This window comes from Rhinatrema bivittatum, chromosome 9, assembly GCF_901001135.1.
Source record: "Rhinatrema bivittatum chromosome 9, aRhiBiv1.1, whole genome shotgun sequence".
Lineage (NCBI taxonomy): Eukaryota > Metazoa > Chordata > Amphibia > Gymnophiona > Rhinatrematidae > Rhinatrema > Rhinatrema bivittatum.
In genome coordinates, this window is record NC_042623.1 from 201361583 (window position 1) to 201387917 (window position 26335).

The following is a 26335-nucleotide window of genomic DNA, read 5'->3' on the forward strand; positions in this document are numbered from 1 at the left end:
TATAATTGATCAATAGCCATTAATGGACTTCTCCTCCAAGAACTTATCCAAACCTTTTTTGAACCCAGCTACACTAACTGCACTAACCACCTCCTCTGGCAACAAATTCCAGAGCTTTATTTTGCGTTGAGTGAAAAAGAATTTTCTCCAATTAGTCTTAAATGTGTTACTTCCTAAGTTCATGGAATGCCCCCTAGTCCTTCTACTATTCGAAAGTGTAAATAACCGAGTCACATCTACTCGTTCAAGACCTCTCATGATCTTGAAAAAAAATATCGAAATCATTCAATAATACTCAAAAACAACAACAAAAAAAATTGAAAAGCTGAAAAAGTATGGAACCTTGGAATAATAATGGACCCAGAAATAAATCTAAAACAGCACATATCGCTAAATGCAAAACTCAAGATCCTCAGAAAACTAAAACCACTATTAACACCAGCTGATTTCAGAACAGTACTTCAGGCTCTAGTTTTCTCCAGCACTGACTAATGTAATGCACTTTTACTAGGACTCCCGAATACAACTCTAAGACCACTTCAAATACTTCAAAACAGAGCAGCTAGAATACTAACCAGAAAATGGAGAGACCATATAACCGACACTCTAGCGGACTTACATTGGCTACCCATTGAACACAGAATAAAATACAAAGCCTTATGTACCATACATAAACTAATACATGATGAAAATGCTGACTGGCTAAACACAGCACTAAGGGGGTCATTTATCAAAATGCGATAAGGCGTTTTCGCATGCGTTAAGGGCTTATCGCATGCGAAAAGCCCCGTTAACAGATGCGATAGGCCCTTAACGCATGCGAAAACGTGTTTAACGCATGCGATCGCACCATATCGTATGGGTTAGCCTGTCTGCGATGAGCTATTGCACAGCCGTAATGCCGATTTTAACTACACCTCTTTGGATGGTGTTAGGCTGTGCGATAGCTGCCGTGACCGTGTGGTAAGGTTTCATCGCCATTTGCGATGTCTCCCGTAAGTCGTATTTCAGGTGAATTGACGGGTCCACAGCCTGAGAGAGAGAGAGAGCGAGAGAGAGAGAGATTGGCCATAATGTCATGGCCCATAGGTAGGTATTTGTATCCCTATGGTAGGCCCACCTAGTAACTCGAGGTGGGATTTAGGTAAAAGTGTAGGGGGTTAGGGGCCACTTTGACATTCTACGTGACACCTACGAACAGAACAGTGGTCTCTTGTGAAGATTTGCTGGCCTTTGGATTGGAAACTCACTCCAAGATGAGATTTGGGCAAGGTTTTCTCAACCTAGCTTGATGTTACCCAGGTAGAGAGTCCCTCAAGCTAAGTTGAGAGAACCTTACCCAAATCTCATCTTGGAGTGAATTTCCTCACTCCAAAGGCCATCAAATCTAGGTGGGCCTACCATAGGGATACAAATACCTACCTATGGGCCATGACATTATGGCCAGTCTCTCTCTCTCTCTCTCTCTCCCGTGTGTCTAGGACCATTAACAATGGTCCCCTGGTGGCTGAATGAAGGAAATGCAACAGGTCTGGCACTTATCGCAGAATCTGAAAATGGTATCGCAATTTGTGCTAACTTAGCTCTTCGCACAGGTAATTAGCGATAAATGCTATATTAGCATAAAACACACCCCTTTTGCTATTGCATGCGGTACTTACCGCATTTTGATAAATCCAGGCCTAAGAGTACACGTCCCACACAGAAACCTTCGTTCAGCAAATAAAGCACTCTTAACCATTCCTTCAGTAAAGACGGCGAGACTAACCCAAGTGAGAGAAAGGGCCTTATCACTAGCAGGCACACTTTGGAACACAATGCCTCCAGAGATCAGATTGCAAAGAGATCTCAAAACCTTTAAGAAAAGTTTAAAAACATGGCTTTTTAAACAAGCATTCTATAAAGAGACTGGAGAATAGAAAACATACAGGAAAGGCAGAAGAGCACCAGCATACTGCACTACTCTCAGAATGAGCAACTCGATTTCACAACAAACATAATTGAAAAACACAGAGAATAGGAATTTTACCTGTGATTAATACATTACAGGTACTCCTGGGCATGACCTACTTCACTAAACAATTGATTGTTTTTTTTCTTATTATTCATTGTAACTGTACCTTTTGCGGCACCTGTTAGAATGTACTACAGTACGCATTCTAGCACCTTAATTTATGTGCCAACATGTAAACCGTTGCGATGGTATTTAACTTAGCGACGGTATAGAAAAGAATTTAAACAAATAAATAAATAATAAATAATTGAGCAGACTAAGAGAGAATTTGAAAAAAAGCTTGCCATAGAGATAAAACCAAGTCATAAAACCTTTTTCCAAGTATGAAGCAAAAAGCCTGTGAGGGGTTCAGCTGGGCCATCAGATGGCCGAGTAGTGAAAGAGGTGGCCAGGGAGGACAGGGAGGTAGCAGAAAAACCAAATGAATTCTTTGCCTCTGTCTTTACTGAGAAAGATGTCGGGGTCATACCCGCACCGGAACATTTTTTGATGGTGATGATTCTGAGTGACTTAGATGGAACTGTTGTGAAACTGGAGGATGTAAAAACTCAGATCAAAGAATAACAAATCATCAGGGCTAGAGAGCATTCGCCCCAGAGCTCTTAAGGAACTCAAAGATGAATTTGCAGACCTGGTTCTGGTGATCTGCAACCTATTTAACCTAGTTATTCTACAGATCATGTGGCCGAAGTTGTAAAAAGTCTGTCGTCGTTTGGAGGAACAGATAATGAACCTGAGGTATGGAGGATTTGACTATTCTTGAGAAATGTTAATACGCACAGAGCTGCATAGCACTACATTAGAAGAATATTTGAAACACAATTGAATTCCAAGAGGTCTGAGGATTCTTCTTTGTTTCAAATAAATATCACAGTGAACCTGACGTAACGTATTGATAAAAAGACTCACAAAGGAAAGTAAAACTTTCTTCCTTTATGATTCTGAAAAAAAAAAGTTTAATTGCATTCTCTGAAAATTCTAAAAAAAAATAAGGCAGCCTTAGCGAGATTTAGGATTACATGCGACCCGTTGGCATTCAACAAAAGTGAACATGTTTCCCGAAGATGCACGGGTGGTATGAACAATCTCACTATCAAATATTTAACTGTTCTGGCTTTACTTTGCACTAAGAGATTTGAGATATATAAGGCAATATTAATTTGTGAACATGAATGCAATTTTGCAAAAGACCATTTCTGTGGGTACTTTGACCCATAGAAATATATTTAAAAATGATCCTCACAGTACCTGAAATCTCAGTTTTAACATCCACATCATTTAATAATATAAAGTTAATAGTATTACTTACAATATCTTAGCTTGTTAATCAACACCATTCCACCTTATAATTTCTCTTCCTCTTCCCCCCCCCCCCCCCCACCCCACATATCTTGTACAAGTGCAAAATAAAAGATAAAAAGAAAGACAGGCAAGTAGGACTAGCAAAGAATCAAAGAGGAGATGGTAATAGGATGCAGTGTCATTTTTTATTGGATTTTTAAATGGTATTCAACCATTAGCACACACAGTGTACTTTCTAATGGATGGCAATCTTGACAAACCAGTCATAAAAACTAACACTTGAAGTTATGAAAAATTGCCATAAACATGTGAGATATAAGTACATTAAAATTAAAACTTCCCATGAAACCGGAAAGCTCATCAATGACCAGAAGCCACATGCAAATGAATGGGTAGCCAGTGATGCGAACTTCCTTCCCTAGTTCCGCATGGTCTTTGAATTATCAATAATCAGTAAGAGGCGGACGCACCCAAATGGTTTTATATATCGGAAGGCCTTTTCAGCCTCCTTTCCAAAGGGAAGAAGGCTTATGAGATCATTGTGTCTGTGTCTGAAGGTGTGTCCTCCTAAAAGCTTTTGTGTTTGGGGTGTTATCCGTACCAAATTTTCAGGATACATCAGGGTACTGTTTTGGGGATCCATTTATATGCTCGGATATGTGTGCACGTGTTCTGGAAAAAAATAGGCTCCGCTAGTTCTGAGTGGAACGTCTTGCTGATGTCACCAGGGATGTAGCATATGAGAAATCATTTTGCAAAAGGAGCTTCCTAATGCTTAGGAACAAGCTCTAGAGCTTATCAGACTGTATGGACAAGACTTAAACTACTTTAGACCTGCCTGCAAGACAGCTTGTTCTTAACAGCAAGTGCATTCTAGGTGAAAGGGAACTCTCCAGGTGAAGTCAGCGTGGCTGAGATTGGATTCCCAGCAGGAAATATAAACACAGTATTATGAAACGGCTCAGGGCTCCTGTGGCTCAATTGGTCAGGGGAAAAAGCTTCTGTGAAAACAAGCGGCGATAATTTCACAGATGTACAGGTCAGACGGAGCTCTATTATGCTAAGTGCATAACTAGATTCTTTACCAAAAAATTTCCAGTCAAGGCCAATAAACAGGAGTGTGCGGAATTACAAAACTGTTAAAAGTTAATTAAAATGGAGTTGCCTAAGTAAAGCATGTTACACATTGCATGCATGGCTTAGGTTTTCTGTTTTATATAGCCACCGGAAAAAAACACAGTGAAACCTCCCCTGCCCCCTCCGAATTTCTGACTTTCCTTTTCACAGCAGTATCAATCAGCACATCCCTCTTTTTCGCTAGATTGTTTTCTTGCCTTCTGAGAAAAATATGACACGTTAAAGCATTAATGGAAGCACAGGGGCACAGCAAAATATTTTATTAAATCCCTGCCTTAAACTGATGTATATGCCTAAGAAAAACAATTACCCGAGGGCCCCTTAGTAAAGAAAGATCTTTGCAAGCTGTGGAAAAGCTCGGTATCAAGCACTAATGACTCTCTCAATCGACCTGAGCTTCTACTCAGTTTGTCTATCCATCTTCTGTACGTCTGCGCTTAAATCTTAAGGATTATTATTGATCTATCAATACAAGATTGTTTAAGTTTCTACATGGCTGTATTATTTTTTATTTTATCACATGAACTTAAGAGAGGTGACAAAACTTTATTGATAACTTTATATCACAATCACATAAAAATGTGTCATGCGTCACAAAACATTACATTCATACCCATTCACTCATTAAAAACACATGTGCAGCACCAATAACATCCTATAATATCATATCAAATATGTATCTAGAAATCCCTGTGGTACCATTTAAGGGTTGTAAGTGGTAGATATACCACAGGGATTTCTAGATACATATTTGATATGATATTATAGGATGTTATTGGTGCTGCACATGTGTTTTTAATGAGTGAATGGGTATGAATGTAATGTTTTGTGACACATGACACATTTTTATGTGAGTGTGATATAACGTTATCAATAAAGTTTTGCTACCTCTCTTATGTTCATGTGATAGTATAGTGTTGTTGAGAGGATAAGTAACCGTCACCCAACGTGTATACCTTATTTTTTATTTTGACATACAAGATAAAGGGCAGTACCCGTTATTCTCCATGTAAAGTAATCTTGGGATTGATTGCATTTGCTTTGCCTGTAAGTAGACACTTTGAGGTTAGGTGCCATGGGGGTAAGGGAATGAAGGGAAAAGCCAAAAAGAGAACACTTGGGTTGAACTGGTGATGTAATGTGGCCCCCACTGGGTAAGGTGCCTCACTGAGGAATGCCGGGGCCACGTTCTCATCCAGGCTCCCCAGTTCTTTTCCTGACCGGGGGGGGGGGGAAGACTTTCAAGCCCGTAAGACTTCCTGTAGAGATTTTCTACATCTTGCAATAAATAAAACACGCTGCACAGATCAGCTGTTGTTAAAAAAATAAATCCTTTCACTGAATACTTGACTGCGGATGAAAATTCACAGCGGGTGCACTTTTGAACAGTGCACTGCAGTGCAGAGAATAAAGTTCCAGAAAACAAATCACAGACACGGTCACTTATAGATCTGCACTTCCTGGCAGTAGGGACTCTTCACAAGGCAACCGCCCTGGCCACTTCTCCAGTGGTGCCAGCATGCCGCTAGCCACGCATCCTCACAGGGTCTCTCTTCAGTCTTGTAAGCAGATTATGAAAAAATAAAACAACAAACTACACAAACCCAACTCCGCAGGTGGGTTTCTTGAGGACTAACATCCTGCTATCCTAGGAGAACACCTGTTACAGGCAAGCAACTTTGATTTCTCCTAGGACAAGCAGGATGGTAGCCCTCACATATGGGTGAATCCCTAGCTACAGACTGGCCCCAAAAATAATGGCACCAACAGATACCAAGCAGGTGCCAATAGGCACAGCAACAGAGTAATAGCGGGGCGAGTGACCTCAACCCAGGGGCCTTAGGCAAGAAGAGTTGGGTTCACTACTGAAAGAGGTTCCTGAGGACAGTCTGGCTGAATCTGCTATCCCAACAGCTGTCCTCGTCCAGACAATAACGAGCAGCGAAGGTGTGGAGGGAGCACCATGTCGCAGCTTTGCAGATCTCCCCCAGTGGAACTGCATGCATGTGAGCCACGGAAGTTGCCAAGGCTCTAACTGTTATGCGTGCCGTCTGCGGCAGACCCACGGCATGGCCCCCTCACCTTGCTGCAGTGATCCCAGCTCCTGGTTCCTTCTCGCTATTGGCGGTGGACCGTCAGCTCCATCATCGGGCCTCCCCCGGAAACCTACGGCCCCGCTGCAGTCCCCAGCATCCCCGGTCCAGCCACCGGGTCCATTGCTTCTCATCGGCCCTCTCCGTGTGGCCCGTGGAGACATGCTCCTTCTCAGCGCCGTGCCCCTCCCAAGGCACACACGCGCGCTTCACTGTTGCTTAAGTAGGGACCGCGGCGGGAACCTAGTCACGGCCCTGGATGATGACATCAGCAGAGCTACTATAGTTAAGCGCAAGCTCCGCTCCCTAGCTTTGCCTTTGCAACAGGTCCCTTCACTGGTTGAGTACTCATTGCCTCCTAGAGATTCATCTCTACAATCCTGCTCCTCGTTTTTCCTGGTTCCTGTCTCCTCGTTCCTGTCTTATTCCATTCCTCGGATTGCTTACACAGACTTTGACTCTGCTTCACCTAACTACGCTACTGCCTATCTCCAGACCCAGACCTCTGCCTCGCCTGACTACGCTATTGTCTATCCCCGGATTCAGACCTTCGTATCATGTGACTACATTCATCTATCTTTGTGTTCAGACCTCAGCCTTGCTTGCCACCGCCTCCGGATTGCCGCCAGCCCTGACTCAAGCCTGTACCTTGACGCCTCTCAAGCTTATCGCCTGGACTTGGTTCATTCTGGCTTCGGCCTGCTCTTGCTCGGGTGCCCCCTGTCTGCCTCCGTTCCAATGGCACCTGAGTTTCAAGGACCCTACCCCATCCAGCATAAGACTGTACCATCTTTCACCTGTTGTCTCTGGGCTGAACCGATCTCCACATCGACGTCACACAGAGGCCCACCTAAGTCCAGGCGGCCCCGGCACCCAAAGGCTCAACCCGCGGAAAACGAGGACTGGTAGTTGTGAAGCTCCAGCTGGCCTCTGTTCATCAGCCCACTCCGCCTGCCGATGGTGGGGACCCGTAGGTCCCTACCTACGGATTACATCAACCCCACCTTGGCCCAAGGGTCCACCTGCAGTGCAACACTAACAGCATGAGCTGTGACATGGTCCTCCAGTTGCAGCCCCGCCTGGACATAGCAGAAGGAAATACAGTCCACTAGCCAGGTGGAGAGAGTCTGATTAGCAACAGCCACTACCAGCCTAATAGGGTCAAAAGAGACAAGGAGCTGGTGGACTGTGTCCCCCACTGGGTAAGGCGTCCTCTCCCCTTGGTTAGAATGAGGTCTCAGGAAGAAGGTAGGCAGAACAATGGATTGGTTAAGATGGAAATCCGTCACCATCTTCGTTAGGAAGTTAGGGTAAGTGCACAGAACCACTCGGTCATGGAAGAATCTTGTGTAGGGTGGATAAGTCACCAAGGGATGCAGTTCATTGACCCTGCATGCCAACCTGATCGCCACCAAGAATATGACCTTCTAAGTCAAATACTTGAGGGTAGAGGAGCACTGCGATTCAAATGCACCATGTTAAGTCCCAAGAAACTGCAGGGGGCCTCAGGGGAGGCCGCACTGAAGCAACCCATGCATAAATCGCCCTACCATGGGCTGCACTGAGATGGGTGAATCATCCACCTCCTGGTGGTAAGCACCTATGGCACTCAGATGTACTTGAATGGAGTTGGTTTTAAGCCCAGCCTCTGACAGGTGCAGCAGGTAATCCAGGAGTTACCAGACAGGACAGGAGAAGGGCTCAAGACCTTTCTGCTCACATCAGATGGTAAACCTCCTCCATTTTGAAGCATAAGATTTCCTGGTGGAAGTCTTTCTCAAGCCATCAGGACTCGAGGCTGCAAGATCAACCACTCAGCATCCAGGACATGAGGGGCAGGGCCTGGTGGTTTGGGTGGTGCAGCCTCCCCTGATCCTGTGTGAGGAAGTCTGGGGCAGTACCAAGATGGACCAGGTCCCACTGGGAGAGATCCCGCAGGAGCAGGAACCAAACTTGTCTCGGCCAATGGGAGGGTTATGAGGAGCCTGTCCTGGCGAAGCTTCAACAGGATCTTTGATACTAATGGAAGTGGAGGATATGTGTACAGGTGGCCTGTCCCCCAGTGAAGGGCAAAGGTGTCTGTGGCTGGCTGGCCGGCCAACCTGGTCAGGGAGCAGTACCAGGGAACTTTCCTGTTGCAAGGGAAGGTAAATAGATCCACGTCCGGGATCCCCCAGTGATGGAAGATCTGATCCGCCTCCTCCTACTTCAGAGACCACTTGTGTGGTCTGAAAGTTCAGCTCAGCCTGTCCGCCATGGCGTTCTCTGCACTGGCCAAGTACATGGCCCAGAGCAGCATTCCCTGAGCCAGCACCCAGGCCCAGATCTGCACCGCCTCCTGACAGATCTGAAATCCAAATACTGTTCCCCCTGCACAAGGCTGTGAAGATCTGTTGCTGCAGCTGCACAGTTCCTGTTCATGTCTGTGAAAGCAATTTCTTCACTTTTCATTTTTTTTCCTTTTATGGTAAAAATAGGAAACCGCAAAAAAAAAAAAAGGATCAATAGACAAACCCAGAAACATAGAATATGATGGCAGATAAGGACCATAAATGCCCATCCTGTCTTCACCAAATTACTTCCTCTTGGACTTCAGTTGATCTCTAGCTTTCTCCTTGGCAATTAAAGATCATTTGTGTTTATCCCCTTCTTTCCTGAATTCTCTCCTGGTTTCTATCTCCATCAAGGTCAATCTAAGCATCCACTGCTCTTTCAGTTAAGAATGTTGCTCCCAATTCTACTCCCTTGGAGCCCTCATATCATGACCTCTTATTCTAAAACTTTTTTCTCCCAGAAAATGTTTACTTTCTGAGTATAATTTATACTTTTGAGGGATTTGAATGTCTCTGTCATCTCCCCTTTCCTTCAAAGGCAGGAATCCCCAAACTATGGCCCATGGGCTGGATGTGGCCCCCGGGGCTTATTTTTTCAGGCCCGCCATATGTCTTTTGCACATGGTGGCAAGAGGCCCATGGACTAAGTTTTACTATTTCTTTACATGCATGGAGGCAACAAAAGTTCCCCGGCTTTGTCAGCCAGAGAAAAAGATGTAATGGTGGTAAAGAAATTGGCAAAGCAGAGATGTCTGAGGTGGGAAGAGGGACTGAGTGAGAGTGGGGAAGGGGAGGAGAAAAGGGAAAGGAGTTGGGGAAAGTGGTGAGAAAAGAGGGAGAAATAGAGAGGGAATGAGAGTGCATGGGGATAGTGGGAGAGAGTATGCCTCCCCCCCACAAGCATCCACTCATCCATCCATCCACCCACGCATCCCCTATTGCCCCGAGGGCAGATGTTTGGTACTAAAATCACTGCATGTACTTTATTGCGCCCCCTAACTCTATCCCCTGGTGCTACCCCTTTTCCCTGCATGGGAGAGAGGGAATTGTCAAAGGGTTTTTTTTTTTCCTGTAGATAAACACCCTTTTACCTATGGATATCTCTTTGAAAATATCCTCCTTAAAATACAGTTTCAGTAAAGCAATCCATTATAATCTGTAGGAATGCTGAAAACAAGAGTTGGCTGGAAGCAGTTTTCAGTCAATGTTTATTTATAAACTTGGTTTTGGGATTAGATGAATATTAACAGCTTTAATGAACAAAGATTTAAATGTTGATACAATTTTTTTGTTAATTTTTATATCTGATATAAGCAAAACTGCAGCATGCAAGATTCTTTAATGTTTTAGATATTTCTCACTGTATTGATGTTTGTTGTACTATGATACATGGTTTTGCTTATTTTGTGCATGCTTTTTGTTGGACTATAAATAAAAAGTTAAAAAATAGTAGGGAAACATAAATTAATTTCACTGAACTGGAGTAAATCTATTGCCCTTTGAGCTGGATTAGAAGATAGGCTTGAGGGTTTTCATGTGAAGGTGAATGGTCAGAAACTGGATTTTGCCCTGGGGGAATGGAATCTCAGAGTAGGGTTGGATTCTGATTTACCATCTCAACTATATATTTCAACTATGATGAACGTTTTATTTGGAAATCTTTAGCCGATTTGCTAATTAAGAGCTTTTCTGTCTGCTGAGAATCAGGCCACAATTATTCATGCACTAATTACTTCTTGACTGGACTATTGTAATGCAGTTTATGAAGCCGATGCAATAAAGTGTGCTCAGCCTAGTGCATGGGTCTACGTGTGGTTGGGTGTGCGTTTTGGATACGCCAGACTAGCATCCGATGCAATAAAGAGATTAGCTCATCCAAAATGTGCGCCAAAACAAATGCGTAGCCAACAGCGTCCCTCACATGAAAATTCCATGTAGATGCGGCCTCGATTACCCCTAGATGCACGAAATTGCTTGGCGCCCAACACACATTTTTTAACGCGGCAAATTTAACGCCAAACCTGGAAGTGGAGTAAAGTCAATTTGCGAGTCGTAGGGCTCATGAGAAATAAAAAACATGCAATCTTCTGTGTGTCCTCCTACTTAGTTTCGTTGTGACACTTATAATTTATTGCTTACGGTATTGAAAAATAAATGTATATTGGCTTGATAAAAAAAAAAAAAGTTCTTATGGCCGCACAATTTAGATGCCCATAGCAAGCGGCACTTAACTATGGGCATCTTCAGCAACCTCAATAAAATAACAAAGAAATTGGCCTGAAGAAGTGGGATAAAAATGGGTGCTCATATTGAGCGCCTGTTGCAATTGTGGGTGCCCAGTGCATTTGAGCGCTGCAGATTCACAATTCTTTCCAAGCGTGCTCCATTTTTTACGCAGCCCCTCATTTAAATACGACATCGAGAGCCATGGGGATGTGGCTGAATGCATATCTTATTGCATCGGCATCGATGGGGGTTACTTCAAGTAGCTCTAGAAAAGCTACAATTCGTCCAGAGCACAGCAGCTAAAATTCTTGGTGCGTGAGCATAGGTTCAGAGAGCCTATTACCCCATTCTTGTTTATTTTAAAAATGATTAGACTGTGCAATCCCATGTTCTAAGTGGTTTCCAAGTTAAAAACATGTATAAAAGTACATTTCCGAGCAAATGAACAAAAATATATATTATAAACAGGAACAATACCAGTGAGAAACTCAATGGTTCATATCAAGAATCAGCTATAAATTAATCAAAGCAAGTTGAAAGCCTCCTTAAACAGGTGCATTTTTAACAGTTTTTTAATATTGCATGGTTACCAGTTGAATAACAAAGGCAGTTTTGTACTGAAATCTAAAGCTTTCCATGGACTGGGCCCTTAATATTTATAAAAATGCTTATTCAGTTATATTCCTTCCCAAGTGTTATGGCCCTCCCAAGAGGAGCTTGTTTGCAACCCCTTAGTAAAAGATGCTTTACACGGAACGAGTGGGAGGGCTTTTTCAGTTATTACTCCAGTTCTCTGGAGCAAACTTCCAAAGGCTTATCATGTGCAAAAAGATTAGCAGAAAATTAGCAAAAAGCATGATTATTTTGTTTAGCTTTTTCAGCAGGGTAATTTATTATGATCGGGTGATAATGACTGAGATGAATTATTTACTTATTACTTGGATTTATTTGCCTTTTTTTGAACATGAAAGTCACCCAAAGCGAGTTACAGCACATTAGAATAGCAGCATACAAACAGAGGTTATTTGCAGCTTCACAATAAAAGGTGTAAATCAAATCTGAAAAGCAGCACAAATCATATTAAAACTTGGAAATATAAAGGTGCACCTTTAGGACTGACATTAAATACATCAACAAATATAAACTAAGCTCTACCGGGAATGCAGTACTAATGACAAACTCAAGAATAAATAACAGCATAGCAAAACATTTTTTTGCAGCAGCATTGCTAAGGTACTTGAGGTGATGCTGTCAGTTTCCTGTAGAAAATTCAGCAGCTTTGGACATTAAAGTCCTGGCTGAAGAGCCAGGCCTTTATTTACTTCTTGAAATGGGAGTAGTCATGTATTTGTTGGAGCTCTTCTGGAAGGTAGTTCTAGTGGGCAGGCACTGTACCCGTCCATGACGGATCTTTAGTGAGTCTCTGTTGTTTTGACAACAGAATTGACCTTGAGTATCTAAGGACCTTATTTTCCAGACGGATCGCGCGTGATAAGGGACGTTTCGCACGCGAAAAGTCCCTTATCGTTTACGATACCAAGATGGGGGTGGAGTCAGCCCTGGAAGAGGAGGAGTCAGGGCGTCACCGGGGCTGACTCCGCGAAGACGCCATGGACGACGAAAAGGTAAGGCCCTTTTCGCGTCCTAGTTCGCGCCCAATAGCTACACCTTCTATGGTGGTGCTATTGGGTGCGAAACCAGCAGCGATCGCACCGCGGCGGTGCGATTGCTGCCGGCTAGCGCAGGACTGCCCCCGGCTTCGGCCTCCCGCCCCTCATTACCTAAAGTATTGCAGGCCTGCGATACTTTAGAAAATGAGGCCCTAAGTGAGGATCTCAGTGGTCTGGAGGGTTGGGTCTGAGATCACTGAGGATCTGTTTCCTTATGGTAGTTTTTGGGGGGCTTTCCGGTTGTTCAGCAATTATCTGTTTGTATATTTTTGTTCTCTGGAGCAGGTCTCTTGTTGGGGACAGTGAGCCCAGGGTTCTCCAGTTACGCTTCTGGTGTTTAGTTAGTGTGTAGTTTCAGGGCAATCTGCTTTGACATTATGTTATACTGGCAGGCTGTGGGTGGCACCCTGGTATATGTACAGAGCCTGACAAGTTTTGCTCTGTCTCCATCTGCTGGTGCAGGGACAAAACCCAGGAGTCTGGACTGATCCTTGGTACTACAGGAACGAGGGTTGGCAGAGGTAAGACCTAATTTTCTTTTAGTGCAGTTAGTGTAGCTGGGTTCAAAAAAGGTATGGATGAGTTCTTGGAGGAGAAGTCCATTAACGGCTATTAATCAAGTTTACTTAGGGAATAGCCACTGCTATTAATTCCATCAGTAGCATGGGATCTTCTTAGTGTTTGGGTAATTGCCAGGTTCTTGTGGCCTGGTTTGGCCTCTGTTGGAAACAGGATGCTGGGCTTGATGGACCCTTGGTCTGACCCAGCATGGCAATTTCTTATGTTCTTATTGTTCCAGTGCATCAAAGTTCAGCAAGAATACCACGTCTGATGTCATTCTGATGTGATGGACAAGTGAGTTCACTAAAATAAAGGGAAAACATAATTCTGATCAGAAAGGATGGGTGATGGAGAAAGAATTATAAAATATAAATTTTGATTTGTGATTACCATTGTTTTTCTTGAGTGGGAGAATTCCAAATTAGAATTTTCTTAAGAGAAAGCCTGTAAAAAAAAAAAAAAAAGGTTAAAAGAGAGAGAGAGAATCTTAAATGTTATCCTGTGTTTAAATAATTCACTTTGGAAAGAGTATACTTACATTTTGTTAATGAGAAACCTCTCACAGTGAGCCTGAGAAAATAAATATTTTAAAACTTGTCACATTTTCCCCCCTGCAAATGAAGGTTAAAGTTTTAAAAGGGTATAAAATGATTATAAATTCATTCAACCTAGGTTTATAGTCACACAGTTTTCCATCTCAGCCCCTTCTCTAAACCTCTGAGAGCTTGTGTGGGTTCATCCATTAAACTGAACCACACAGCACAGCTGAGCAGTTAGGCTGTGAGGTGGAAGGCCCTTCACGGGATTAAAGGAGCTGGCCTGTACTAGTTACATCATGTAGATAGCATCTTTAAACCCCCAATATCACCCTGAGTGAGAATAGGGCCATGCTCTTCAAATAGTTTGCAATATTCTTTTGGAGAAATGGTCTCCAGTATTACACAGAATATTCCAGGTGAGGCTTCACCAAAAGCTAGTTATGGCTCTCCCTATGCACCCCTGGCTCTGGCCACTTCCTTCTCGTACTTTTGCAGCCTTAAAAATCACAGATATGATCATCTTGAGGTCACTCTCTCCCAACTGGTGCACCAATATCATCTCACCCCCCCTTCCCATTAATGCACTTCTACCTTGGATTTCTGCATCCCAAACCAATAGTTTAGCAGTGAACCACAGGGAAAAAAACACCCAACATTTTAAATCAGTGGAAGAAAGAAGGGAAGAGGAGATATGACAAATATTTAAATATTTGATGTTCAATAAATTACTGGAAGGTGAAATTTTCGATAGAAAATGAATTGCAAGGGCAAGGGTTCCTGATGCAGAGGGAGAAAGGGTCAGAAGAAACACGAGAAAATACCACGAGAGAGAGTGACAGGCATTTGAAAAAAGCTACCAGCAGAGGTGGTGGCCAGCTGGACTGTGACAGAGTTCAATCACACTTGGGACAGATACAAAGTTAGGAACAGGGGTAGAAGGGTTATAGCATTGCAAAAGAAGCTGCCTTTACTTCCTCAACCACAAGATGCAGAGAAAGAACAAAAGCATCAGGTCGGGACACTGCAAGCACGGGGTAGAGCTTGGCGGTTTTATTAATATTGTTTTGCTTTTCTGTGTTTGGGGCACCAAAGCCCTATTTTCAAAATATGAACAGGAAAAGGATAAGATTTCTCATTACAGGAAAATTATTTCTAATCTAACTGAAGTGATGAATCAGAGCATGGGATCAAAGCGTGGCAACGCTCATAAAGAATTTATCCGGAGAGAATGCATTAAAACGCTTCAGCGGAAATGTTTCTGTCACAATTAAAGACAAGAATACACCTACAATATTGCTGAGACATAAAATCAGTATAATATGGTATGATGCTACTAAGAAACCATCACAACAGCAACTGTTCTCCTTCCTTTATCAGAGGACGTGGCTGGATATAAGAACAAGATTAGTCCATTTTTTAGGCAAAAGCACAGAAAAGGTATCCAGGAAGAACAGCAAGCTGAGGGGGAAAAAAAAAACTGGAAAGCTCTGTGCACAAATGCTTGCAGTCCGAGCAACAAATTTCCAGATTTGCAAGCCTTAATGGTGGAGGCACACTTGGATATCGTTGCTATCACAGAGACGTGGCTCAGGGAGTCTCATGAATAGGATACGGCCACACCAGGCTATAACCTATTGAGGAAAGAGAGGGCAAAAAAAAGGAGTAGCAGCTCTTTATGCCAAAAACAATATCCTAGTAACTGAAATGCAGGGGAAGGAAGAAGCACTGTGAGTTGTCTTAAAAAAATACGGCAGTTCCATTTATACTGGTGTGGTCTACAAGCCTCCCAATCAGACAGAACTGAACAGCAATTTGGCTGAAGACATCCAAAAGGTGGGAAGAAGGGAGATTTGAATCTGCCAGATGTGAATTGCTGCAGAATCTGTAGGGAGTAGGGAGATTGCGCACACTTTTCAAGGCGATTTACTTGGACAAGTGATGAATTAATTCACAAGAGGAGGAACAATATTGGAGATACCGTGTTTCTCCAAAAACAAGACAGGTCTTATATTATTTTTAGCTCCAAAAAAATGGTTAGGGCTTATTTTCAGGGGATGTCTTATTTTTTTTCCATGAACCTTTCGGTTCGGCCTTCGTTATCGGCTCACTGCGGGAAATTTCGTTTTCCCATGGTTAGGGACGATTTTATTTCAGCTGCCCCCGAAAAGATATCCGAAACCCGCCCCAACCCTTCCAATTTAATTAATTACAACGGGGTTCTAAAAAACCCAATAACCCAAACGCACCCCAACCCTTCAAATTTAATTAATTGCAACCACCCCCCCAAAACTTGCCAAAATTCCCTGGTGGTCCAGTGGGGGTTCCGGGAGCAATCTCCCGCTCTCAGGTCGTTGGCTGCCAGTAATCAAAATGGCGCCAATGTCTCTTTGCCCTTACCGTGTGACAGGGGCTATCGGTGCAATTGGTCAGCCCCTGTCACATGGTAGGAGCAATGGCCGATGCCATTGGTCAGCCCCTGTCACATGGTAGGAGCAATGGCCAGCCGTCCATTGCTCCTACCATATGACAGAGGCCGGCCAATGGCACCGATAGCCCCTGTCACATGGTAAGGGCAAAGAGCCTTTGGCACTATTTTGATTACTGGCAGCCAACGACCTGAAAGCGGGAGATTGCTCCCGCTTTCACCCCACTGGACCACCAGGGACTTTCTGTAAGTCTTGGGGGAGGGGGAGTTGGGCAAGTCTTGGGATGCAACCGCGCTTCCACCTAAACTAGGGCTTATTTTTGGAGTAGGGCTTATATTTCAAGCCCACTCCAAAAATCCTGAAAACTCAAGCTAAGGCTTATTTTCAGGATAGGGCTTATTTTCGGGGAAACACGGTATTAACTCCAGTGTCTAGGTAGGTACCCATCTGAGCACCAGTGATCATCAGAAAATATGGTTTAATACAGAGGCTAAGATGGAGAGAAGTCACATGAAAATCAGTCATGGATTTCATACAGACTGTTAAAATGGGGAATTATCTTGAGGAGGAGCTAGAAGGCTGGAAGGAGACGTGGAACAGCAATGGGCTAAATTAAAAGGAGCTATAACAAAGGCAAGAAATCTTTATGTAAAGAACAGTGAATAAAAGCAGGAAGAAAGGAAGAACAACATGGTTCTCTAAAGAGGTGGCTGAAAAAGTAAAGGGAAAAAGATCAGCATTCAAAAAGAGGCACCCAGCGAAGAATTTCTGGTGAAGGTGAAAGAGACGAGAAAAGTAATCAGGATGGCAAAAGCTTTAGTGGAAGAAAGGATAGCCAAAGAGGTAAAGCGAGGTGACAAAACATGTTTTAGATATATCAAAGAAAAGAGGAAGGCCAGAGGTGGTATTGTAAGACTGAGAGGAGACAAGGGTCATTGGACAGCGATGTGGAAAAAGCAGAAAACATTACACAAACACTTCGTTTTGGTGTTCACTAATGAAGATCTTGGGAAAGGACTGCTGCTGGTTGATAAGAACCCAGATGGTAGAGGCATAAATACCACTACTTTTATGGAAGAGAGTTTGGGTGGAACTAGTGAAACTGGAAGTCGACAAGGCCATGGGGCCAGATGAGCTACATCCCAGGATAATGAAGGAGCTCAGAGAGGTGCTGGCAGGTCCACTAAAAGATATATTCAATAGATCTTTGGAATGGGAGTAGAGCTGCAAGATTTGAGAAGGGCGGTTGTGGTCTCACGTCACAAAAATGATAGCAGGGAGAACCCTGGAAACTACTGGTGAGTTAGCCTTACCTCAGTGGTGGGAAAACTAATGGAGATGCTCCAGAAGGAAAGGATAGTGAACTATCTGCAATGCAATGGGTTGCATGATCCAAGGCAACATGGTTTTATCAAAGGAAGATCATATCTTGATTGAATTTTTGATTGAATGACTAGAAAATTGATCAACGAATAGCAAACCTTTTGATACTTTCCCACATAGGAGGTTCATAAATAAAATGAGAAGCCTGGGAGTGGATCTCAAGGTGGTGAAATGGATCAGAAATTGGTTGACTGACGGACATCAGTGAGCAGTCGTAAATGGAACTTACTCTGAGGAGGGAAGAGTGATAAGTGGAATGTCTCAGGGATCGGTTTTGGGACCAATTTTGTTTAATATCTTTTTGAGTGATATTACAGAAGGATGAAAAGGAAAGGCTTATCTTTTTGCAGATGACACTAAAATCTGCACGAGAGTGGACAAGCCTGAAGGAGTGGAGAGAATTAAAAAGTGCTCTAAGAAGTCTTGAGAAATGCCAAGAAGTATAGAGTCATGCATTTGGAGTACAGAAATCCAAATAAGCTGTATGTGATGGGGGAGGGAGTGAAAGTCTAATGAGCATGGACTGGGGAAAGAGACCTCAGAGTGTCTGACAATCTGGGTGATGAAACAATGTGACAAGGCGATAGCTAAGGTTAGAGGGATGCCGGGCTGCATCGAGAGAGGCATAACCGGCAGTAAAAAAAGATGCAATAATGCCCCTGTAGAAGTTGTTGATGAGGCCTCCTCTGGAGATCATATTTCAAAAAGGATAAAGATAGAATGGAAGCAGTCCAGATAAAGGCAACCAAAATGGTGCGGGACCTGCAACAAAATAGTTGTGAAATTAGATTGAAGGACCTAAATAAGTATACACCGAGGGAGAGGAGACAGAGAGGCAATAAGATACAGACTTAGATATTGTTAATGCACAAGAATAAAACCTTTTTTGATGGAAAGAAAATTGTAGAAAAAGGGGTCATAATATGCAGCTCCAAGGGAGTCAAGTCAGGACTAATGTCAGAAAGTATTTCTTCACAAAAAGGCTGGTGGATGCATGAAATGCCCTCCCAGAAGAGGTAGTAAGAACATGAATGGTAAAAGAATTCAAAAGGGCATGGGAAAACACAGAGGATTCCTAATGGCTAAATAATAAAGACGAAGAAAAGGGTAACCCATGTTGACTAGGGTAACCTGCATAGAGCAACAATTACCCTATTAATAGTAAAAAAGAAAAGAAAAGATTGCTGGGTAGCTTCAATAGAAGACTTGGGTCATCTGCCAATATTTATTTAATTTCAATCTTAGAGTGCCATATCAAAGGGCTGTATAAACCATCCTTGTGACTGTGAAAGCAGACATCTGCAAAGTACAGAGTATTCATTTCACACACAAAGGGCTAATTCAGAACCTGCTCACATAGCATATCAGTCCATTTTTCTACATCACAATAACCTACCCACCTACCTACCTACTATGTATCATAAAGGCATCTTAGAAGACAAAATACCTCACTTAAGATAATCCTTGGCAACCAGGAATGACATTGCTCATGCCTAAAGAGCTTGGGGGTTCAATTAAAAAAAAATGCTGAGCACCTGACTTAGCTAGCCAAAATTTGACTGATTTTTAGCGAAACCTAGCTTACTAGAATCAGATGTTAATCAGCTTCAGTCTAGCCAACGAAAAGTTAGCCAGCAATGCTTAGGTCAATCAAACCTGATTATCTAAACTTAGCCGGCTAGCACTGAAAATCCTAATTTAGTTGTGATGTGGCTACTTGGGGCTTCATCTCACTCAGTCATAATGTATCATATCTAGGAATACTTACCTTCAGGAGTCCTTTTGGGTGTTCTGAGTCTCTCTGGAGACGTTGAAGGGTTATTTGGTGGAAGTTGCAGTGGTTCCTTCAAGGAGTCATAACTTCATAAGTGCATGCCTGCAGAAAAACTATATACACTCTCTTTCATTATAAAATATTGAGAGCCAACAGTACTTCTATCATTGGTATAATCTGAAGGTATATGGTTTCGTCTTCCAGTATGTTGATCATCACATTTTTTATGTTTGCCCTATTATTATGAGATGGTTGTCATTAAGTTTCTCCAATGACTGGTATATTAAACCAAAGTGATCGTTATGGTAGTATTGTAGGATACCATAATGATATCTGTCTCTTACTAGGAAAAAATTGTCTGGATTCTTGCAGCCCCTGGATGGTCCTGCCAATAACAGTGTTTCCAGCATCCAGCTCGTTCATGGGTGTGAGTTGTTCTGGAAGGGATGATCCTCCCTCTCCAGTGCCTCTAACAAGGTGATCCTTGTGATATTAGAAATGGACTATCAATTTTTCACTTATGTGTGAATTTCTTCACTTCCTTGGTGAGCCACTCTAATGCTATGAACAGCAGACCAAATTTGTTTCCAGATATGTCATTTGAAGAAGGGAGGTTCCCACAAAGCGGACCGGAAGACAGTCTGTCTAAGCCAGAAAGCAAAACAGTCGCCTTAGATTGAGGATATTTGTTCAAACATATATCGTTATAAAAAGAGATGTTGTGTGAAACTCGGCCAGAGTTGGGCTATTTTTATCAAGATATATGTGCGAATAAATATCCTCAATCTAAGGTGACTGGTCTGTCTTGCTTCTGTTTTGCCTTCAGATATGTCTTTTGGCAGCACTGTTATTGTTCCTAGAATATTGCCCATAGAGTTATAGAAAATGTGAGATCACCACATTTATTTATTTATTTATTTATTTCATGGGGCAAGACCTCCACTTTTTGGGAGGAACATTGGGCTCAATGGGCTCTCTCTTTTCTGTATTTTGTCAATCATTTACCAGTAGTCTTTGGAACCTCAACCTCCCTCTAGCCTCTAGAACCCAAAGGCAGAATGGGGTCCTGGGTATTGCAAGCACTGATCTGCTCTTGACAGGACAAGATCACTTTGATCTGCTCTGTCTCTCTGTAAGCAAAGATTTGATTATCAACACTGAAATCTTCTGCAGCAGGAAAAAGAGCAGGGTGTGTCCAAGTATCTCATGTACTTAATCTACATCCTGTGAAATACAGCAAAGTGTCACTTCTTTCTTAACATAAAAGTGCTGTTGTCAGGACCTGTTGATTGAGAGTCAGAATTGAATAGTAACATATTAGATCCCATGCCTTACTGGTATCTCTTGGGGGGGGGGGGGGGGATAATCTTCAAAGGGACATCTGTGAGCTTTACCCGCAGAAATGGTCCTTGTGTGACAGATACATGTGTAAAATGGCATGTATATACAGAGTATCCACCTACTTTTATACACCCGGGGAGAGGTATTCTGGGGTCGGATATGGGTTGAGTTGGGACTTACACAATCATTTTTGATTCTACAAAATGTGTTTGTAAATTCTCTCGGCAAAACAAAGTGCATCAAATAGCAGGTGTAAAGCAGAGTTACTTATCTGTGACAGGTGTCCTCGGAGGACAGTAGGATGTGAGTCCTCACACATGAGTGACATCATCTGATAGAGCCCGGCATGGAAAAACTATGCCAAAGTTTCTAGAACTTTGACTAAGCCTCACTCAGCATGCCAATTTGCATTTGGATTTATTGTATATCGTTTTATGGTATATATTGCTTAGGTTACAATTGTAAGACAGGCAATCAATCAAGTTTGTAGAAATAAATAAATAAACTGTGCAGGGCTTGTCCACCTTGGTGAGCATGAGGCCTGGGGAAAAATGTTGGAAGGATGATTGACCGTTTAAGGTGGAATTCCAACACCACCTTAGTCAGGATGCATATACGCAAGACCACCCTACCATGGAACAACTTTGTGTAAGGCAGATAAGTCACTAAGGCCTGAAACTCACTGACCCTGTGTGAGAGAAGTGACCGCCATCAAAATTATGACTTTCCAAGTCAGGTACTTCAGGTCACAGGAACACTACTCTAAGGCTCCTGCTGCCTGATCTCAGATTACAGCCTCAAGAAGCCCAAACTGGTGCAGAGAGGAGACAGGGAAGATTGTGGCCGATTATCACCACAAGGAGTCTGAAACTGTGCAAGAGGAGGGGGAATCGTGCTCCCTCGGCACCTTCAACAGCTGCTAATCCACACAACCAGCTCCTCCATGCAAGCAGAGTGAAGATCCTGAGGAGAATTGCTGGTGGTCACTGCTGCATGTCTTCTGGCTGTCCAGCTGGCCTGACAGCGAGGAATAAAAGCTGCACTGAGGGAGTAGTGTGGCCATGGCTTGGGTCAGAGGGCAGGTGCCATAGTGGGATCAGCACTCAGAAAGGGACAGAGAAGGAGGTTGCAGGGAGCAAGAAAGAGAGCCTAAGAGTAAAAGAACTTGGAAAGGGCTCTCAGAGGGAGAAGGCCAAGGGGTCTGCTTGGTACCTTAAAGGGGTGCCTTAAACATGCTGTTGCGACCTATTGTTTTATTGAGATGTTTATATTTATATGAGTGTCCTGAGCCCATTGTGCTGAGATGTTTGTGTTCTTATCTAATTAGTTCTGTGTTGATTTTACTGAGATGCATTGTATTCCTGTTGTAGACTTATTTCAAGTTTAGTCCTGTTCTACATTTTGCCTAGTTTAGTCCTGATTGAAGTCCCCTTCAGACTGTATATTACCTTTCAAATATGTTTTACTCTGCCTTGGATGAATTTCTTATTCAAAAATGTGAGTAATAAATCCAAATAAATAAAGAATTCTTGGGATGGAGCTGTGGGGAAAGTGAAGGGGACTCAGAAGGGAGAGGGCTGAAGAGAAGGGGGCTATAGTTCGGGGTAAGGGAATGGGGAGGTGAGAGGGCAGGGGGGTGAGCACTTAGGTAGGGTCTGAGGGGTGGAAGGAAGCGGAGCAGAAGGGACGGGTCCATAAGGGAAAGGCAGGAGGGAGAACACAGATGATAACTTTTATACATTACAAATGATTCTGGAGTGCATATTATTGTTATTACATTAATCCGTTTTCCACATGGCACCTAACTGCATGCAACAATTAAAGAAATGCATGTGGGAGTCCATGAAATGTTTAGAGACTGGAAAGGGGTCCACACTCTGCAAAAAGTTGGGAACCCCTGTTCTAGGCTGATGAAGCATCCTATACTCGATCTGGTGAAAAACATTTATTTATTTATTATTAATATTTGTTAACCCACTTTCCTACGACAGGCCTTACAGCGACGAACAATACAAATGCATTGCATTCATTAAAAATGTATTAACACAATCTAAATTGGGTAAAATCTACATATATTATACATCAATTCAGTGAAAACCCCTCAAACTGTTAAATATTAATGTCGGGGGTAAAATAAGTATTTGCACTATGGAGGCAATGATCAAAAGTGATTATTGGAGCATCAATAATCAAAGCAAAATTATTTTATTTATAATAGTAAAGTATAGTGAAAATATCCGACTAGTTAATACAAGCAATCTTACAAAAGACATGCGAATGGTACAAACATTACAGCAGAGAAAAGCACCGCAGCTTTCCAAGATAAATACCTATGCCTGGGGGAAATGAATTAGCAGAACCTTATATCCACCTCATGAAGATTTTACAGGACATGCTTTCAGCATCGTTTCGTTATTCCACTCTTCTCGCAGGAAAACACCATTAGCCATTCATTTCCAGACTGAATGTAAAATGTAAATAGCATGCTATACCGCCTAGGCTGCTGTCTGTTTCTAATTAGTTACAGGGGAAAAAAAAAAGAAAATTGCTGGCAGTTGTAAATATAGAATGTCTCAGAGGACAGATTCATCCTATATATTTCAGTTTGGCTGTGAACCATTGTCAGAAGCTAAAAGTGACAATTTTCATTGCTATTTCTCTTTCACTGATGTCACTGCATTATTATCCATTATGGAGCTGTGCCGCTATAAAAGCCTGCATGGTAACATGATTAAAGATGGAAAAAGAAAAGAGAAGTACCTTTTTCTCCTTGTCTAGTCTTTTGTACAGTGTAATTTTCAACCTTTCTGTCCCTAACACTTTCTGATTTCTTTTTGGAAAGCAGGTTCCTGCTATACCCTGCATTGGATGATGGCGTTTCCAACCTGGGCTGTGCAGTCAGCACTTTTGTGAGCAAACCCAAAATGAGGCGCATATGCACAGTTCAATCATTAATTTTCATCACTGTTGAACTCATTTTATGCTGAGGATGACTGAGCACTGAGCTATTTTAATCAAAAAGGAAAATTTGTGGAATGCTGTTGCATTTTACTGTGCATTACTGCCCAGTAGGCATGAAAACGGCATTGGGTTATCATTTGCTATACAAAACATTTTTACATTTTACCCTTTAAGGAGCCTAATCTCCTATGTTATTTGCATAGCTTATTTTCATTTGTCCTGTTGGCAGAAACATTTGAGCAATTCCTACAAATGCTTTATGGATAAAACTCTAAAAATTCAAGTAAATGGCATAAACTAATAGAGAGGATTTAAGCGTAGGATATTACCCCATAGCCAACTGGGATTTGATCTACCCTACTCTTTAATCCCAGTAACTAAATAGTCACTGTGAAGACCTAAGAACGTAGAGGATACAGCAAACTGCTGCTTAGATAGTCTGATGTTACATTGGGGAATCTGGTTCGTAAATTTCTGATTTGTGATATCAGCTGCTCTACATTTGTATGAGTAATTCTGGTTTTCAAAGTATTATTATTTATTATCATGATCTGTATAGTGCATACCAGATATATGCAGACACACATAATGGCACATTTCCTACTCCTTGGAGCTCACAATCCAGTCAAGACAAATGCACCCAAAGAAAAACAAAAGGAAGGCCTTGGGGAAGACAGCAAGGTCATAACTAAGAAGATGTAAGGCAGGTATCATAATCAGTGCTTACATATGTGAGATTTGCTTTCTCCAAATGTATGTGCTTCCCATAAATTTGGATAACCTCTGTCACTCTCTAGGAGAATGTTTTCACAACAGGGGATACAGGCAGATGCACAAAATGCCCCGGAATGTGCAAAACCCACAACATTTTGGTGTTTCCATGTGTTTTTTTCCACACATATTTATTTATTTATTTATTTAAAATCTTTTCTATACCGTCCCTAAGTTATATACATCACAACGGTTTACATGTAGGCACGTATTTAATGTAGGTAAAAGTGTACTATAGTACATTCTAACAGGTGCCATCAAAGGTTCGGTTACAATATATCATTAGACATAATCATTTTAGAGTAGTAGGGCATGACTGAGTGTACCAAAGGTACTTTCACGGGTAAATTTATCATATATAGTGTTATAATTATGCTTATTGTGATGTGGAGTTCATAGATTACTGTACTGTACAGTCTTAAGTACTGTGTGTTGGTGCTCTTCTGCCTATTCCTGAATAATTCCTATTCTCCCGTCTCTTTGTAAAATGCTTGTTTAAAAAGCCATGTTTTTAAACTTTTCTTAAATGCTTTGAGATCACTTTGTAATCTGATCTCTGGAGACATTGCGTTCCAAATTATGGGTCCTGCTAATGATAAGGCCCTTTCTCTCACTTGGGTTAGTCTTGCTGTTTTTACTGATGGAATGGTTAAGAGTGCTTTATTTGCTGATCGAAGGTTTCTGTGTGGGACATGTACCCGTAATGCTGTGTTTAGCCAGTCTGAGTTCTCATCATGAATTAGTTTGTGAATGGTACATAGGGTTTTGTATTTAATTCTGTGTTCAATCGGTAACCAATGTAGTTCTGCAAGGGTTTTGGTTATATGGTCCCTCCTCCTTTTTCCAGTTAGTATTCTAGCCGCTGTATTTTGAAGTATGTGAAGTGGTCTTAATGTTGTATTTGGTAGTCCCAGCAGAAGGGCATTACAATAATCCGTGCTGGAGAAAATTAGTGCTTGTAGAATTGTTTGGAATTCATTTTGAGTAGTAGTGGTTTTAGTTTTCTGAGTACCATGAGTTTTGCGTAACATTCCTTTACTTTTAGTGATATGTGCTGTTTTAGATTGATTTCAGGGTCCATTATTATGCCAAGGTTACGTACTTTTCCAGTTAGTTCAATTTTCTGGTTGTCTTTGAGGATTATTGATGTTTGGCTGATTTCAGTATTTTTTCGTTCTAGGTGTAGAAATTCTGTTTTATCAATATTAATTACAAGTTCCATTTGGGTTAGTAGTTGTTTTATAATGCTTAGGTACATGTTAGCTAGATTTAATGTTTTCTCTAATGTGTCGTCTACAGGTAGAAATAGCTGAATATCGTCAGCATGAATGTAAGGTATGATTCTTAGTCCTGCAAGTAAGTGGCATAATGGCAGCATGTATATGTTAAAAAGGGTCACAGACAGGGCTGATCCCTGTGGAACTCCTGTTTTGAGATTGATTTTTGTCTGATAATGTGTTGTTGATCTGGACTTGGAAAAACCTGTTTTCTAGAAATGAATTGAACCAGTTTAATGTTTTGCCATGTAATCCGATTTCTTCCAGTCTAGTTAGTAGTATTTTATGGTTTACTGTGTCAAAGGCTGCCGATAGGTTGAGCATTATTAGAATATAGTGTTTACCGCTATCAAAACCTCTTAGAATGTTATCTGTTAAAGAAAGGTGCAGTGTCTCAGTGCTGCAGTGTTTTCGAAATCCGTGTTGAGATGGATACAGCATGTTATTGTTATCCAGGTGTTCAGCCAGCTGTTTCTGTATTGTTTTTTCAATTAGTTTAGCTTTTAAAGGAAGATTTGATACTGGTC

The 26335-nt window shown here is 42.1% G+C and overlaps 1 protein-coding gene and 1 long non-coding RNA gene across 6 annotated transcripts in view; both read right to left on the reverse strand.

Annotated features, from left to right (window-relative positions):
* SLC9A9 (solute carrier family 9 member A9) overlaps positions 1-26335 on the reverse strand; it is a 902600-nt gene that overhangs the window by 314454 nt on the left and 561811 nt on the right. The window contains exon 14 of one of the 5 annotated variants that reach the window (XM_029617401.1): positions 23027-23312. The exons of the other annotated variants lie outside the window; for them this stretch is intronic. Coding sequence (XP_029473261.1) covers positions 23198-23312 — 115 coding nt within the window. The 3' untranslated portion in view covers positions 23027-23197. Of the gene's footprint in view, positions 1-23026; positions 23313-26335 lie in introns of those variants that run through there. 5 annotated transcript variants of the gene reach the window in all.
* LOC115099657 lies at positions 13496-19566 on the reverse strand. Its single transcript, XR_003858841.1, has 4 exons — positions 19453-19566; positions 13875-13906; positions 13727-13780; positions 13496-13639 (listed from the first exon to the last, which is right to left on the reverse strand). It is a non-coding gene; the product is annotated as an uncharacterized LOC115099657 (long non-coding RNA).